This window comes from Volvox carteri, assembly GCF_000143455.1.
Source record: "Volvox carteri f. nagariensis unplaced genomic scaffold VOLCAscaffold_47, whole genome shotgun sequence".
Lineage (NCBI taxonomy): Eukaryota > Viridiplantae > Chlorophyta > Chlorophyceae > Chlamydomonadales > Volvocaceae > Volvox > Volvox carteri.
The window spans coordinates 970,272-982,694 of NW_003307590.1; the positions used below are offsets into that span (position 1 = coordinate 970,272).

The 12,423-nt window shown below is 57.1% G+C and overlaps 2 protein-coding genes across 2 annotated transcripts; one reads left to right on the forward strand and one right to left on the reverse strand.

Annotated features, from left to right (window-relative positions):
* Positions 1-881: 881 nt before the first annotated feature.
* On the reverse strand, positions 882-4,567 carry VOLCADRAFT_95887 (uncharacterized protein; the record flags this gene model as incomplete). Its single annotated transcript, XM_002954974.1, has 3 exons — positions 882-935; positions 1,381-3,588; positions 4,565-4,567. The coding sequence occupies 3 exons, from the start codon at positions 4,565-4,567 to the stop codon at positions 882-884; spliced, it is 2,265 nt and encodes a 754-aa protein (XP_002955020.1).
* Positions 4,568-5,803: 1,236 nt separating this feature from the next.
* VOLCADRAFT_95888 (uncharacterized protein) lies at positions 5,804-11,718 on the forward strand (the record flags this gene model as incomplete). Its single annotated transcript, XM_002954914.1, has 9 exons — positions 5,804-5,873; positions 7,076-7,131; positions 7,212-7,302; positions 7,723-8,208; positions 8,383-8,419; positions 9,309-9,401; positions 9,910-10,045; positions 10,323-10,830; positions 11,501-11,718. The coding sequence occupies 9 exons, from the start codon at positions 5,804-5,806 to the stop codon at positions 11,716-11,718; spliced, it is 1,695 nt and encodes a 564-aa protein (XP_002954960.1).
* Between the last annotated feature and the right edge of the window lie 705 nt (positions 11,719-12,423).

Here is a 12,423-nt window from a genome sequence, read left to right on the forward strand (position 1 = left end):
CTCGGCAATCATCGTCATCGCGGCGACAAAGGTGCGCTCCTTGGCGGCGAGCCGTCGCTGCATGACAGAGAGGCGCTTCTCCAGCGCATCCAGGCGTGCACCCGGGACGCCTTTTTGTACGTTTTGAAGGTGCTGATGTGAAGTCCTGTCCGCGTCTAGATAACTACCGTCCTGTTGGCTGTGGTCGCTATCCACACATTCGCCGCCATAATCGTCGCCACCAGCATCAGCAGTGGCAACCGACGCGGGGGCTACTGCTGCTACTGCTGGATGCGGTGGCGGAAGAGCCCCTTCTACCGCGTGCCGCTTCTGCTGCTGCTGCTGCTTCTGCTGCTGCTGCTGCTGCGTTACTGCTAATGTTGTTCTGGGTGCTGCTGCTACTGATGCTGCCGTCACTGCCGCTACTGCCGCTGCTTCAGGTGCGTCTGCGCCATAAGCTGTTTTCATTGCTGTGCTGGCTGGCGGCGACGTGCTCGGCGCTATCGCCAAGACTGCTGCTGCTGGAACTAAACCCCATGCTGCTGCCGATGCCGCTGATTCTACTGCTCCTCCTGCAGCTGCAGCTGCCGCTGCTGCTGCTCCTGCTGCTGCTGCTCTTGCTGCTCTTGCGATACCTGTATCCGCAGGCACTTCCACTGCTGCTGCTGTAGTTGCAGTCGCTGCTATCATTACCGCTGTTGACGGCGTTGCTACCGACAGCACTCCCATCCCCCTTGCTGCTGCTGCTGCTTCCGCGGCGGCGTGGGTGGCTGAGACTACAGCCAAGGCCTCGACCGCATGATCAAGGGTTTCTGGTACGATTGATGCTAACGGGCCCAAACTTGCCGATGCTACTGCTGCTGCTATACCTCCTGTTAGCGTTTCGGCAGGTACGGTTGCGGTCAATGTCGCCGCCGCAGTCTCCGCTTCCGCTTCCGCTCCTCCACCTCCATCTCCTACAGCAGCAGCGGCAGCTCCCTGACACATGCAGAGCACCCCGCCTTCCGCCAATACGTCTCCCCCCAGTGCTGTCTTCCTCTCCACCTCCCAATCCAGCTCCGCCGCAGCGGGACCATCCGGGCCCTGCGGACTAAGTCTCCCTCCCTCCGCCGCCGGCGGCGGCGGCGGAGGTGCCGCCATATCACTCGACACCTCCGGCGTAGCGGTATACCGCAGCTGTAATTGCTGCTTACACAGCTGTTGCTGCTGCTGTAGCTGATGCTCCCGCAGTAGCAACAGCTCCAGCCGCTGCTGCTGCTCCAGCCGCGCTAACGCGGCGGCGTGCTGTGCTACAGCCGCCTGCTGCTGGTGCCGAAGCTCCGTCAGTGCAATAGCCTGGTCTGTTATCGCCTGCCGCCGCCGCTGCTCCTCGTGCCGTACTGCCGCCGCGCCTCGCAGCACCTCCGCGTGCCGTCGCTGCTGCTGGGCACCCGCCTCCAGCACCCGGTCAGCCACTTCGAGCTGCTGTTGGTGGTGGAGGCACGCCATGCGATCCGCCTCTGCCGCCACCGCCATTTGCATGTGACGGTGTTCCCAGTCGCGGTACTGTACGGCCTGCTCCGCTTGCGCTGCTGCAGCGACCTGACGGCGGTGTCGCTGCTCGCCGTACAACGCCGCCTGTGCTTCAGCCGCCGCCTGCCGTGCTAGCCGCTGCTCGCCAACCTGTACGGCATGACTCACCGCCTCCGCCCGGCGCCGCTGGCTCTCCTCCCCCATCGCCACCGCGCACCGCGCCACGTCAGCAAGCCGCATGCTGTCTGACTCACGAATGGCAGTCGCCTGGCGAGCCACATTCGCCCGTCGCTGCTCACCGTACTGCAATACGGCAGCCGCCTTCTCCGCCATCTCGACGTGCCGCCGCCGCTGGCGCTCCGCCTCTTCCTCTACTATCGCCGCAGCCTGGCGGTCCACCTCATCTCTTCGCCGTCGCTGCAGATCCAGTACCGCTTCGGCCTGGCGCTCCGCCGCCGTTGTCCGCCACTGCAGCTGACGTTCCTGTTCCGCTGCGGCTGCTACTGCCGCTGCCACTGCGGCCTGCCTCCGCCGCTCCTGCATATCCTGCTGCCACTGCTGCTGCCGACGCTGCTCAGACGCTCCGCCGGTGCTACCGGGCCATAAAGCGCCGTCAGCATGTACAGCAATCCATGACGCCATGTCGTACGCCCCTGCAAGCTCCTGCCGGTGCTGCTGCTCACGGGCTGTAGCGGCCTGTTGCAGCTCCGCGACCCGGCCCGCCAGCTCAGCCTCCCGCACCGCCGCCGCCATCTCCGTGACCGCCAACTGCCGCTGGTGCCGCTGGCCCCGGAGCTCCCCCGCCGCGGCAGCTATCTGCAGCTGCCGGAGCAGCAAGCCCTCGCGCAAAGCGGCCACTGCCTCCACAGCGGCAACTCGCACTTGGTACGGCTCCCCCGGGTGCTGTCCTCGCCTCTCGTCCTGCTGCGGCTGCTGCTGCGGCGGCGGCGGCTCCTGGAAAAGTGGACGCCGCTGTGGCTGTAGCTGGAGAGGACGCGGCGCAGGGGCCAGTCGTGGCTGATGACACACCGGTGGCGGCTGTAGCGGCTGCTGGTGAAGTGGTTGCTTCGGCCCGGATTGATGGATGGGACGTTGCAGCGTCTCAAGCGGCTGATGTTGATATTGAGGTTGATGTTGTTGATGATTCCAATCGTCAGTAGCGCCGCAATACCGTGCCGTACTGGCCGGGGAGGTCGCTGCTGGATCAACGGGGGCCGCAGCCGAAACCGCAGTCGGTTTTGCCGCCATGATGATGGTGGGTGCAAAAGACTCCGTATGCACCGGGACGATGGTTAGTTCCTGGACGTCCATCTCCTGCTGGTTCTGATACTGATATTGGTATTGCCGGTGTTGTAAATGATAATAATCGGCATGATATTGATGTTGGTTATTGTCGTTAAACTGCTGGTTGCGTTGTTGTTGTTGGTAGTGGTGGTGGTGGTTGTGATGGCGTTGCGGCTGTTCTTGGCGGTGTTGTTGGTGGTGGTGGTGCTGCTGCTGTTGCTGCTGTTGATCGTACAGTCGGTGCTGGGTATTTGCGATTTGGCTTTGGGTTGCCGCGACTCGCGGCGGCTGCAGCGGCATAGCGGCGGCAGTGGGGGCTCCTGCTGCTGCACCAGTGTTAGGAACCCGCTGCTGCTGCTGCGACTGCTGCTGCTGCTTCGGCGGCGGCGGCGGCGGCATTGGAGACAATCCCTCCTGTTGCTGCTGCTGCTTCAAGAAGATTTTTTCTGGAATTTTTAGTTCGTTCGGGTGATGTGGGCGATGTGGGCGATGTCCGAAGACGTGGTCAGCGGCCAGGCGGCCCTCACCCCCTCCCCCTCCTCTGCTGGTGACGTTCCCTCCAAGGGGGCTCCGCACACAGCGCGAAGAGTGGGCGCTGGGGATGCCGGGGGGTGATGGGGATAAAACACAGGCGGCGATGTCGCCACCGTCGCCACCAAAGTCGCCATCGCCGCCATAGTAGTGAACATCCCGATTGCTGTCATCGGTACCGTACGCGACAGAATCAGGGTGTAGAAGTTCTAAGCCTGGACACGGCGACGGCGGGTGCAGCTCGGGAATGGGTTGCCAACGGTCCTCCAGCCAGGCTGGCAGCTGGCCCAGGACAAACGCAGCCATTCACGTATGTCTGTGTGCCGATTCGTACATACGCACGTCTGCGGTACGGAGCGGCAACCATACAGCTGGACTGCTCGCAACTGAGTCGCTGGACGATGGGAGATCTCATTCCTGCTGGGGACATGACATGATGTGATGTGGGTCATGTGATGGGGGGGCAGGCGTGTGACCATCGGACGCATTACGCGTGATGGTGGGTGCAAGTGTGTGTGTGTGTGTGTGTGTGTGTGTGTGTGTGTGTGCAGAGGACAGACTCGGGAAGTTCGTTACGGGCTCCTCTGTGTCATGCAGTGTGTTGCGTGCGTGTCATTATGGACCGGCGCACATGCGTCAGCATTGGTGCGATGGGAACGGGATAGGGAAGGATGGCTGTGCGCGTCTATAGCCATGTGTTTTGCTCCGTTGCGGGGTGGCACTAAACCAACCAGCAAAGCAGCCACGCCTGTAAAATTGATCGCGTGCGGCAGCTAGCATAGGCTGTGCAGAGGTGCGGGACCTGAAGGATTTGATGATGATAAAAAAATGCCGTCAAATTGGGTCAGCTTGAGAGCTCCCATTTAGATAAAAGCGAGATGCGCCCGCAAGGAAATACGTAGAGTTCGAAGTAATTATCGCAGTGAAACCACTGTTAGGATCCCTGATGAGCTCATAAATAGATAAGACAAACTCGACCCAGAGCTGCAAGTTCAGAAGTCGTCCAAGGTATGTCTGCGTGCAGGCTTGTTTGCGTATACGGATAAAAACCTCAATATGCGACACGGGGAAAACCGAAGAGAGGAGCCCGGTTGTGATTTCCCCTTAAAGCTTGAGGGACCCCCGGTCTTGTGTATGGAGCATAACTGCATTCAAGTGCTAGTTCCTAATGGCGGGCTGCGTTCCGAATGCCTCGCGAAACTATTGAACAGTACCCCTTAAGACGCGTTTGTGTAAAGACCTCATGATCTTGACTTACCATTTTAAGTCAAAGCGTACTGGCGCAAGACGAGCGTCAGCCCTTCGCCACAGTTAGCTAGTCTCACGATGCCAAATAACCGTAGTGCTGGGCTCAAGAGTAGGACGATCTAATATCAGATCGCCCCTCCAAAGCCAGGGCAAAGCATGTGCCTGCTGTTTTGTTGCTCCGCAAAAACCGAAGCCATCCGTTTCACGGAGCTCATGCAAAAGTTGAGCTTCTACGTTGAGTCTATTTTTGAAATTAAGTAAAAGGTGAAGTAGACATGTTAGATGTTTTGCATGTCCTCCGCAAGGTTCATTTACAAAAATTGAGCTATGCAAAGGCGAATTGGTTTCATAAACATGTACATGCAAACCTTCCACGGTTAAGAAAACCAAACGGTAATCTATAATAAGTGCGATGCAATGTCTGGAGTTTCTGTTCACGCTAAGTTCTACTGGCCCTGACGGTTGTGCGGCGGTTAAGTACTGCAAAGGTTCCGGGGAGAGGCGTGGAGGACATACAAATACGTCTGAAAAGAATCCTGCCTGTGTGTACCAAAGGCATCCTTACGACAGTCTAGCCCTGAATACCTTATGGGCCATTGCCGGCAACGGTACGGCCGGTATATCGGTACAGCCGGTGTCATACCTGCCTTGTCGTGTCTGGTCTGTTACATTTCTGGTAAGTGAAACACCGTAAAAACACTAGGGCCTCTGACCCACCTCTGGGCTGATACACTACCCAACGCAACACCTCTGGATAACAACTATAACGGGGCCGTACCCTCCCAGCCATGCAGCGTGTGCCTCGTGTGCAACCTGTCCACACAATGGATTTAGCCTACGACCCTCGAACATGATCATTTTGAATTGGTCCTGCTGGTCCAGCGTGTTTTGCATTTGGCCTGTAAGCTTATCGTTCTGAAGCAAACCCTTGCGCCCATTTGCGTGAGAGTTAGAATTAGCAAAGAGCCGGAACCGGAAGCGCCAGAACCCTAGGTTATAGCTGTCACGTGTCTCCATACAGCAAGGAGTAATATTTGTAAAATTCAGTATAAGACCTTTCGTTGATTTGTACTGGACTTCTTTAATGGGTGCCGAGGTCGCGCGTTGCGCAAATCCTCAGCCTAACAAAAATTTAGCCCTGCCGGACACCCGAAGGGCCGACTACGAAAAGCCCTCGCGAAGTGCAAGGCGAAGGCCAATCATACAACCGAGGCCAAATTGACCACCTCGAGAAGCGGGCCAGGTAAGTATGATGGTAATCGGTGACATTGCGAACCACGCATCCCGCGTAATCGCGATCGCCATTCCTGTGCCCGATGGTGGGTTTTGTCAGCGCACCACATGGGGCACCACTTGCGGAGTATCCACTCAGCAGAGCCCATATGGATACGACAATAGTGCACAGGCGCGAAGAGGAAGGCGAAGTGAGCAGCGGCCCACGAACAATTGGATGTGATACGGTGTTCTCCTATCCAAAGTCTTAATGTTACTGCTCCTTGCATGTACGTTTGATGCGTGAATCACAAATCACTGGATCGCTGCTGTCGCGTCTGGAAAGTGTGCACTTCATAGCGGTTGACTGTTATCATAAGACGATTCTCCTCTTCGGTCCCGATTTCACAACCAATTTTTATTTATAAATAGCAGCCACGATATATTCTGACAGCCCCTATTATATATTCTAACAGCCCTTACTATATGTTATAACAGCCCCTATAGTTTGCGGTACCTTATGCGTCGACAAAGTTACCAAGACTTCTCGTAAGGTTTGAGGACTTCCTTCTTTGGGGCATCTTTTGCGGTTATCATACCAATTTTTACGTCTTAGGCATTTTGACTTTCTATTCCAACCGAATGTTTCTGAGCAATGCTGGGGTATCATTCACAGGTTCGTGCAGTCGATTTTATGCACGCTCAGATGACCTCGTATCAAATCCGCTGCGGGGCCTATGGAAATCGTCCATACTCTGGCGTGAGACATCCTGGGGCCTACCGGTTCCGCAGCAGCGACAACCGCCGCTGCAAACGCGCAACTTGCCATCCGCAATTGTGACATCCACAGTCATCATGACGGCCATTTCCTCACCGAGCCCCGCAGCGTCACGCGTCGCATCTTACCTCTCGTCACAGCCACATGCCCAACCCAAATCCCAAATGCAACACATCGCCTTACATCGCCTTGATCCCGGTCAAGTCTTCCACAATCAGATACGTCTGATAGCTCCCTGGCGTGGTACCCAGGAGCGAAGAGCCCCATTATTACCGGCGTCAACTTCTCCCGTAGGACTGGCGGCTCGCGGGATTCCTTTTGGATCTCCTGTCACAGGACATATTCGTACAGTTCACCAAATAGCAACTCCCCAAAGTACTTATGCTGCTACTGCGGTCACCGGGGAACCCAGTGCTTTTGTGGCTCATGCTGTACACGCCATGCCGCGTACCTCAACACCGTTTACCTCAACCCAAGCAGTGGCAGCAGGAGCTGCTGCTGCTGCTGCTGTTGCGGCTGCGGCTGCTGCAGCCGCGGTGTCGGCGACTGCTTCCGCGGCAACAACAAACGACCCCGAACCGACCAATGTAAGGTGCCCATCTCAGTTGTCTGTGGTGATGGAGGCACGGACTTACCCAGTCTCCCCCCTCCGCACCCATATGCACAGACGCCTCAAGAGCCCAGGTCCCTGGCTCCAGGGCCGTGTGGAGGGCCCTGGCGCCTCCAAAACCAGCAGCCCACCTCACCCCCATCACCAGGTGAGCTAGTCAGTACCACAATTCCACGATGCCCCCCCACTCCGCTCCTGTGCGGGTGCGGGAGCTACGCCCTTGCGAGCACCCAATGAGCAAGCTCCTTAACGGCTGTGTTGGTTACTTGCTCCTTGCTTAGTTGCTCCTTAGTTGCTCCTCAGTTGCTCGTTGGATTCCATCACTCCTTCAATGCTTGTTTGCGTCCCTCATCAAGCAAGTGGGTAAAAGTGTGCAGTGCTCTGCTTGATCAGTACAGCTGTGGGTACAGCTGTGTAACTCACAGCCTGGCTCACCCAGGAGCGGGAGAGCTCCTGATGGCTCCAGACAACCCTTAGGCAGCATGGTGATGCGAGCGTGCGGCACCACTCATGCCCAGACATGCCGCTACCGCCGCCTCGGCACCCCACCCACCAACGACGTCCGCAGGAGGCGCCCAAAAGGCACGAAAGGCACACGACTGGACTGCAACGGAGGCGGCGATGACAGCAAGCGAGGCCGTCATGGAAGAGGGCTCCGCGTTCGCTGTGTATGATGCCGAGGGATCGCCATGCAGTTTCGACACACTGCTTGCGTCCCTCGACTCGTACGATGTCGTACTGCTGGGCGAGTACCACGACGACCCGGTCGCTCACCATTTGCAGCTGCGGCTGCTGCGGCACGTGTTAGGCCTTGTGCCGTATACCCAGCAAGGCGACAGCAGCGGCAGCATTAGCACTAGCTCCAGCTGTGTAGAGACGTCTGGAAGGGACGTTCATAGTCAGGGGAGGAGGGGATCGCCGCCGTCGCTGCCACAGCATGAGCAGCGGCACCAGCAGCTTCCCGCAGGGGGTGAGGGGTTACGTCGCCCGGTGGCTCTCAGCTTGGAGATGTTTGATCGTGACGTCCAGGGAGTTATGGATGAGTATCTGTCAGGTAAGGTCGACGGGAGCACTTGGTTTTGCAACGGCGCTGGCTTGCGAGTTTAGCTTGCTGTGTGGCTGGATTGATGTTTCTGTTACTGCAGCCATAGTGGTGGTGACGATGATGTCATTTTCCTGATTTTCTTGGCTGTGTGACAGCTTTTGCGGCTGTTGCACTGCCCACCAGGTCTGGTGACGGAAGCTGACCTGATGAAGGACGCCCGGTACGTACAGTTATGGTACGGCGTTTTTCCTACGCGTAACCGCGTGCCGGGCTGGCTGGCTGCTGGCTACCTTATGCACTAATGTGTCCTTGCACTAACGGCCAACCAGCAAATACAGCCACATCTCGACCTGGAACCTCCGGGGCATCGGTGTTTGCAATAATATAATGCCTATAATTCTCGTAAGCTTTCGCTACCGGGACTCGAACCCGGGTCTCGAGAGTGAAAATCTCGCATCCTAACCGCCTAGACTATAGCGAATCATGATAAATGTATGTATTCAGTGGACCACAACCTCCCACGAACCCGAATCGGTCCGGACGCAAGCTGCCGCCTCAATAGAAAGCTGCCCCCGATCGAAACCTGACATGACACTAGTTGCCAGCAGCAAGTGCAGCCAGCCATGCCACCACTGCCACTCACATCTCCGCGCGACCCTCATCCTCTTCCACCCTACTGCTGCCGGTCCCGGCATACCCCGCTATGTCTTCTCTCGGTCCGTTCACGCCCGAAATGACACACCTGTGCTGTCGTTCGTTCCGCAATCGTTTCAGCCCTTGTGTCGCTGACTCTAGACCTACACAAACAGTCACCGTAGCCAGCGCACCTCCTAACCCACCTGCTACCGTGAACAGACATCGTCATCAGGAGCTGCGGAAAGTCCGGCAGGTCGCATCGCAAAGCACCTGAAGCCGAAAGACGCCTATATAGGTCCTCCGCCTGCAGGTCCCGTGCGGGTCCCAAAATATGATAGGAACATGCCCGAAAACAGTTTTTTCTTGGAGCCAGTGGGCGCCCAAAATATTACTTGAAATGACAGAAATAACGGCAAGCCGCAGCTGAAAAAACAATGATTTGCCGGCCTCTGACCGTGACGCGATGCCAACAGACCCTGGCCCAACTACTTCTCTGACTACCGACCCATGGTTCTGGCGGCTAAAGAGGCGGGGGCGATGGTCGTGTGTGCCAACGCGCCACGAAGGTCAGGTCAGGTTGGCTAAGGTCAGGTCGCGTAGGGGCTTGCGTTACGCGATGTACGGCTAAGCCACCCGAAGGGACGGACACACGTGGTGGTGGTGGGGTCTGTTATGCGTGCATTGTGTTGCGTCGCGTCGCTTTGTGCTGTTGCACTGTCGGAGGGGTTGTGAGCTGGTGGCATAGCATAGCGCATTGAGTTCGTGAAGGCTAAAGGCAAAAGGGTAATTAGTTGGTTCGGAGGAGGTGAACACACACATAACGGCAGGTGTGAGAAGAACACCGCTGCTTGATGAATTGTTTTGGTGTCTTCCTTCTCCCTCCGCGACCGCCCTCATCATCATCTGGTGTACTGTCAGTCCACCTGCCTTCCCCAGCGTCACTCTATGCCTGCATTCCCTCTCTTGCCTGTTTATCTGTCTGTCTGCCTGCTTGTCACTCTCTCTTGCCTGCGTGTTGGTCCGTCTATCTGTCTGTTACTCAGTCTCGCTGTCTGTCTGTCTGTCTGTCCTCAGGTACGTGAGCCTGGTGGGACGCCATGGCTCCCGAGTGTTGTCCTCTCTACCCGAGTCATCCCGCCGCCACCTGCCGCCCCTGCCACTGAGACCCGCATCAGACAAGTACATCGCAAAGATCCGCTGGACGATGCAGGTGGGCTTAGCAAGGCTTTAGGGGGAAGGGAGGTGTGTGTGTGTGTGCGTGGGCTTGGGTGGGCCGGGATGATATGGACCAGGCGAGAGAGGAGGAAAAAAGGCGGGGGTTCGGGTGGTCGGGAGAATGCCATGTGTTTTTCATGTTTCAACTCGTGTTCCGAAGGGGTGTATGTGACTGATGAGTGGTGCATCGTCGAAGGAGTGCTACTGTAGTGCTACTGTTCTCTCTGTCCATGAATGCGACCTTATCCCGATCCCCGATCTCCCATCCCCAGCGAGCCCGTGAGCCGGCACCCGAGGACACTGCACGCGACCACGACCAACAGGAGGATGAGGAGAGAGCTGCGCCACTGACTGGGACCAGCCCCGCCACGGCCACCACCACTGCGGCAGCGGCAGCGGCAGCGGCGCCGCAAAGTGGTGGCGGCGGCGGCGGCTCCGAGGCCGCGAAGTCGCCACAATCAAGCAGCGCTGGCAGCCCTGCCACCACCGCAGCTGCTAACGATGGCAGCAACGGCGGCGGCAGTGGCAAAGAGTGTCCACACATAGGGCTGACGCTGCGATCCAACTTCGTGGAGGCTCAAAACCTGTGGGATGCGGTCATGGCAGACAGCATAGTTCGGACGCTGAGGCAGCTCGGGGCTGCGGCTGGGAGCAGCAGCAGTACTAGTAATGGTGATGATGTTGGTGCTGTTGCTGCAGCTGGTGGTGGTGGCACTGGAGGAGCAGCGGAGGTTGCAGCGGGAGCCCCCGGCAGGCGGCCACTGGTGGTGCACATTTGCGGTAAGTCCTATTGAGTCAAGCTGACGACAACTGTGGCGGCTTTACTGGCTTTACTGAGCATGTAATGCTACGTTACAGCTACAGTGTCCGCACAAGTGCGGAGGGGTCCGTCAAAGACGGGGAAGCCATGGATCATTCATGAACACTAAGATCGTATAACGCTAACTATAATGCTCAATACCTTTTGCATGTACATCATGCACAAGGGTTACCGTGCGCAATCACCATTAGGTGGTTCGTTAGGATGCGTACATGGTGCCGAAGGCGAGGCTTATGTTTGCTCAGCCACTCGTTCCTCTCCTTCACCACCCGCCGTCAACCCTCCTCACCACCGCACATTGCACATCGTACAGGCGGCGGTATGACCGAGTGGCCGCGCTCGGCCCCATCAATGGAGCCTTCATCTGTCAGCTTGGGCAGCCAGTTACCAGGCACCTAGCACCAGCACCTTACAACAGGCCAATGGGTTCTCGCTGGCCTAAACAAGCAACACCATCAATATGCCGTCTGTTCGCATCGACGCGGTGTGTGTCATGTTCTTGGAAAATGGCCTGTTTTACCCCCCCGCCTCCCCGGCCTGCTGCACCGTTCCCCCTTCCCCCACTTGGAGATACATATTTATACTTTTTTCTGCTGCGCATATGCTTTTTATGTGACATCTCCTGATCAGGCAAGTTCCATTCGGAGCAACGACTGGGAATCTGCGAGCACCTGGCCGTGGCGGGTCCTGCTGCAGCGGTGTGCGTCATCACGTTCGTACCTAGCGGCCGCGGTGTGACGGTGCCGTCGGCCACCCTGACGACGGCGGGGCTGCACACGTACGGCGACTGGCTTGTGCTGACGGACGGCAAGCTGCCTAGGTCCTTCGATTCCGATCATCCCGTGTGATATTGTATTGTGGTTACAGTATTTCCGCCGCCGACGCGGCGGGTGCCCTCACGAGCCGTGAGGCTCCAGAGCACGCTGTTGACGCTCATCAAAAACCTCAGTAAGGAAAGTAGCGATTTTCCTCGGATTGGTATTAAGAAATACCTTGCGCATATCAGTATCTTCAACGTTAATCAGAAACCTATTACGCAACTCAGTATACGCCTCACACTCCATGAGCACATGATATTCATCCTCAACCTTACCCGACGTACAGACCTGACACGTACGGCACTCTCTCGGCCTATGGTGTCCTTTGTTGACCTCCAAAGGCCAACAACAAAGACGGAATTTGGCAACCATACGCAACTGGTTGACCGGCAAATAAACACGCACATAGCCTGTGGGATCGGAGCCCTCTCTTGCTGGTGAAGGGGAGCCCATCCAGTTATGATACCTGCAAAGCGAAACCCCTTTACCTTGGAACACACGCGGATCACCCCCTTGGCTGAACTGATCCCAGTCACTTAAAAGGAACGCAGATAACCTCTCCAGAACCTCACCCACTCGAATCAACTGAGACGAGTATACATCTACCTTCTGAGAAACGGAGTCACACGCCGGCCACTCATGGCCCAACCAACGCAAAATGATGAGCACTTTAGACGACCAGCAATCCACTTTGAGATCAGACAGAAGAGCCAGACGGAGATCATCTACTAACAC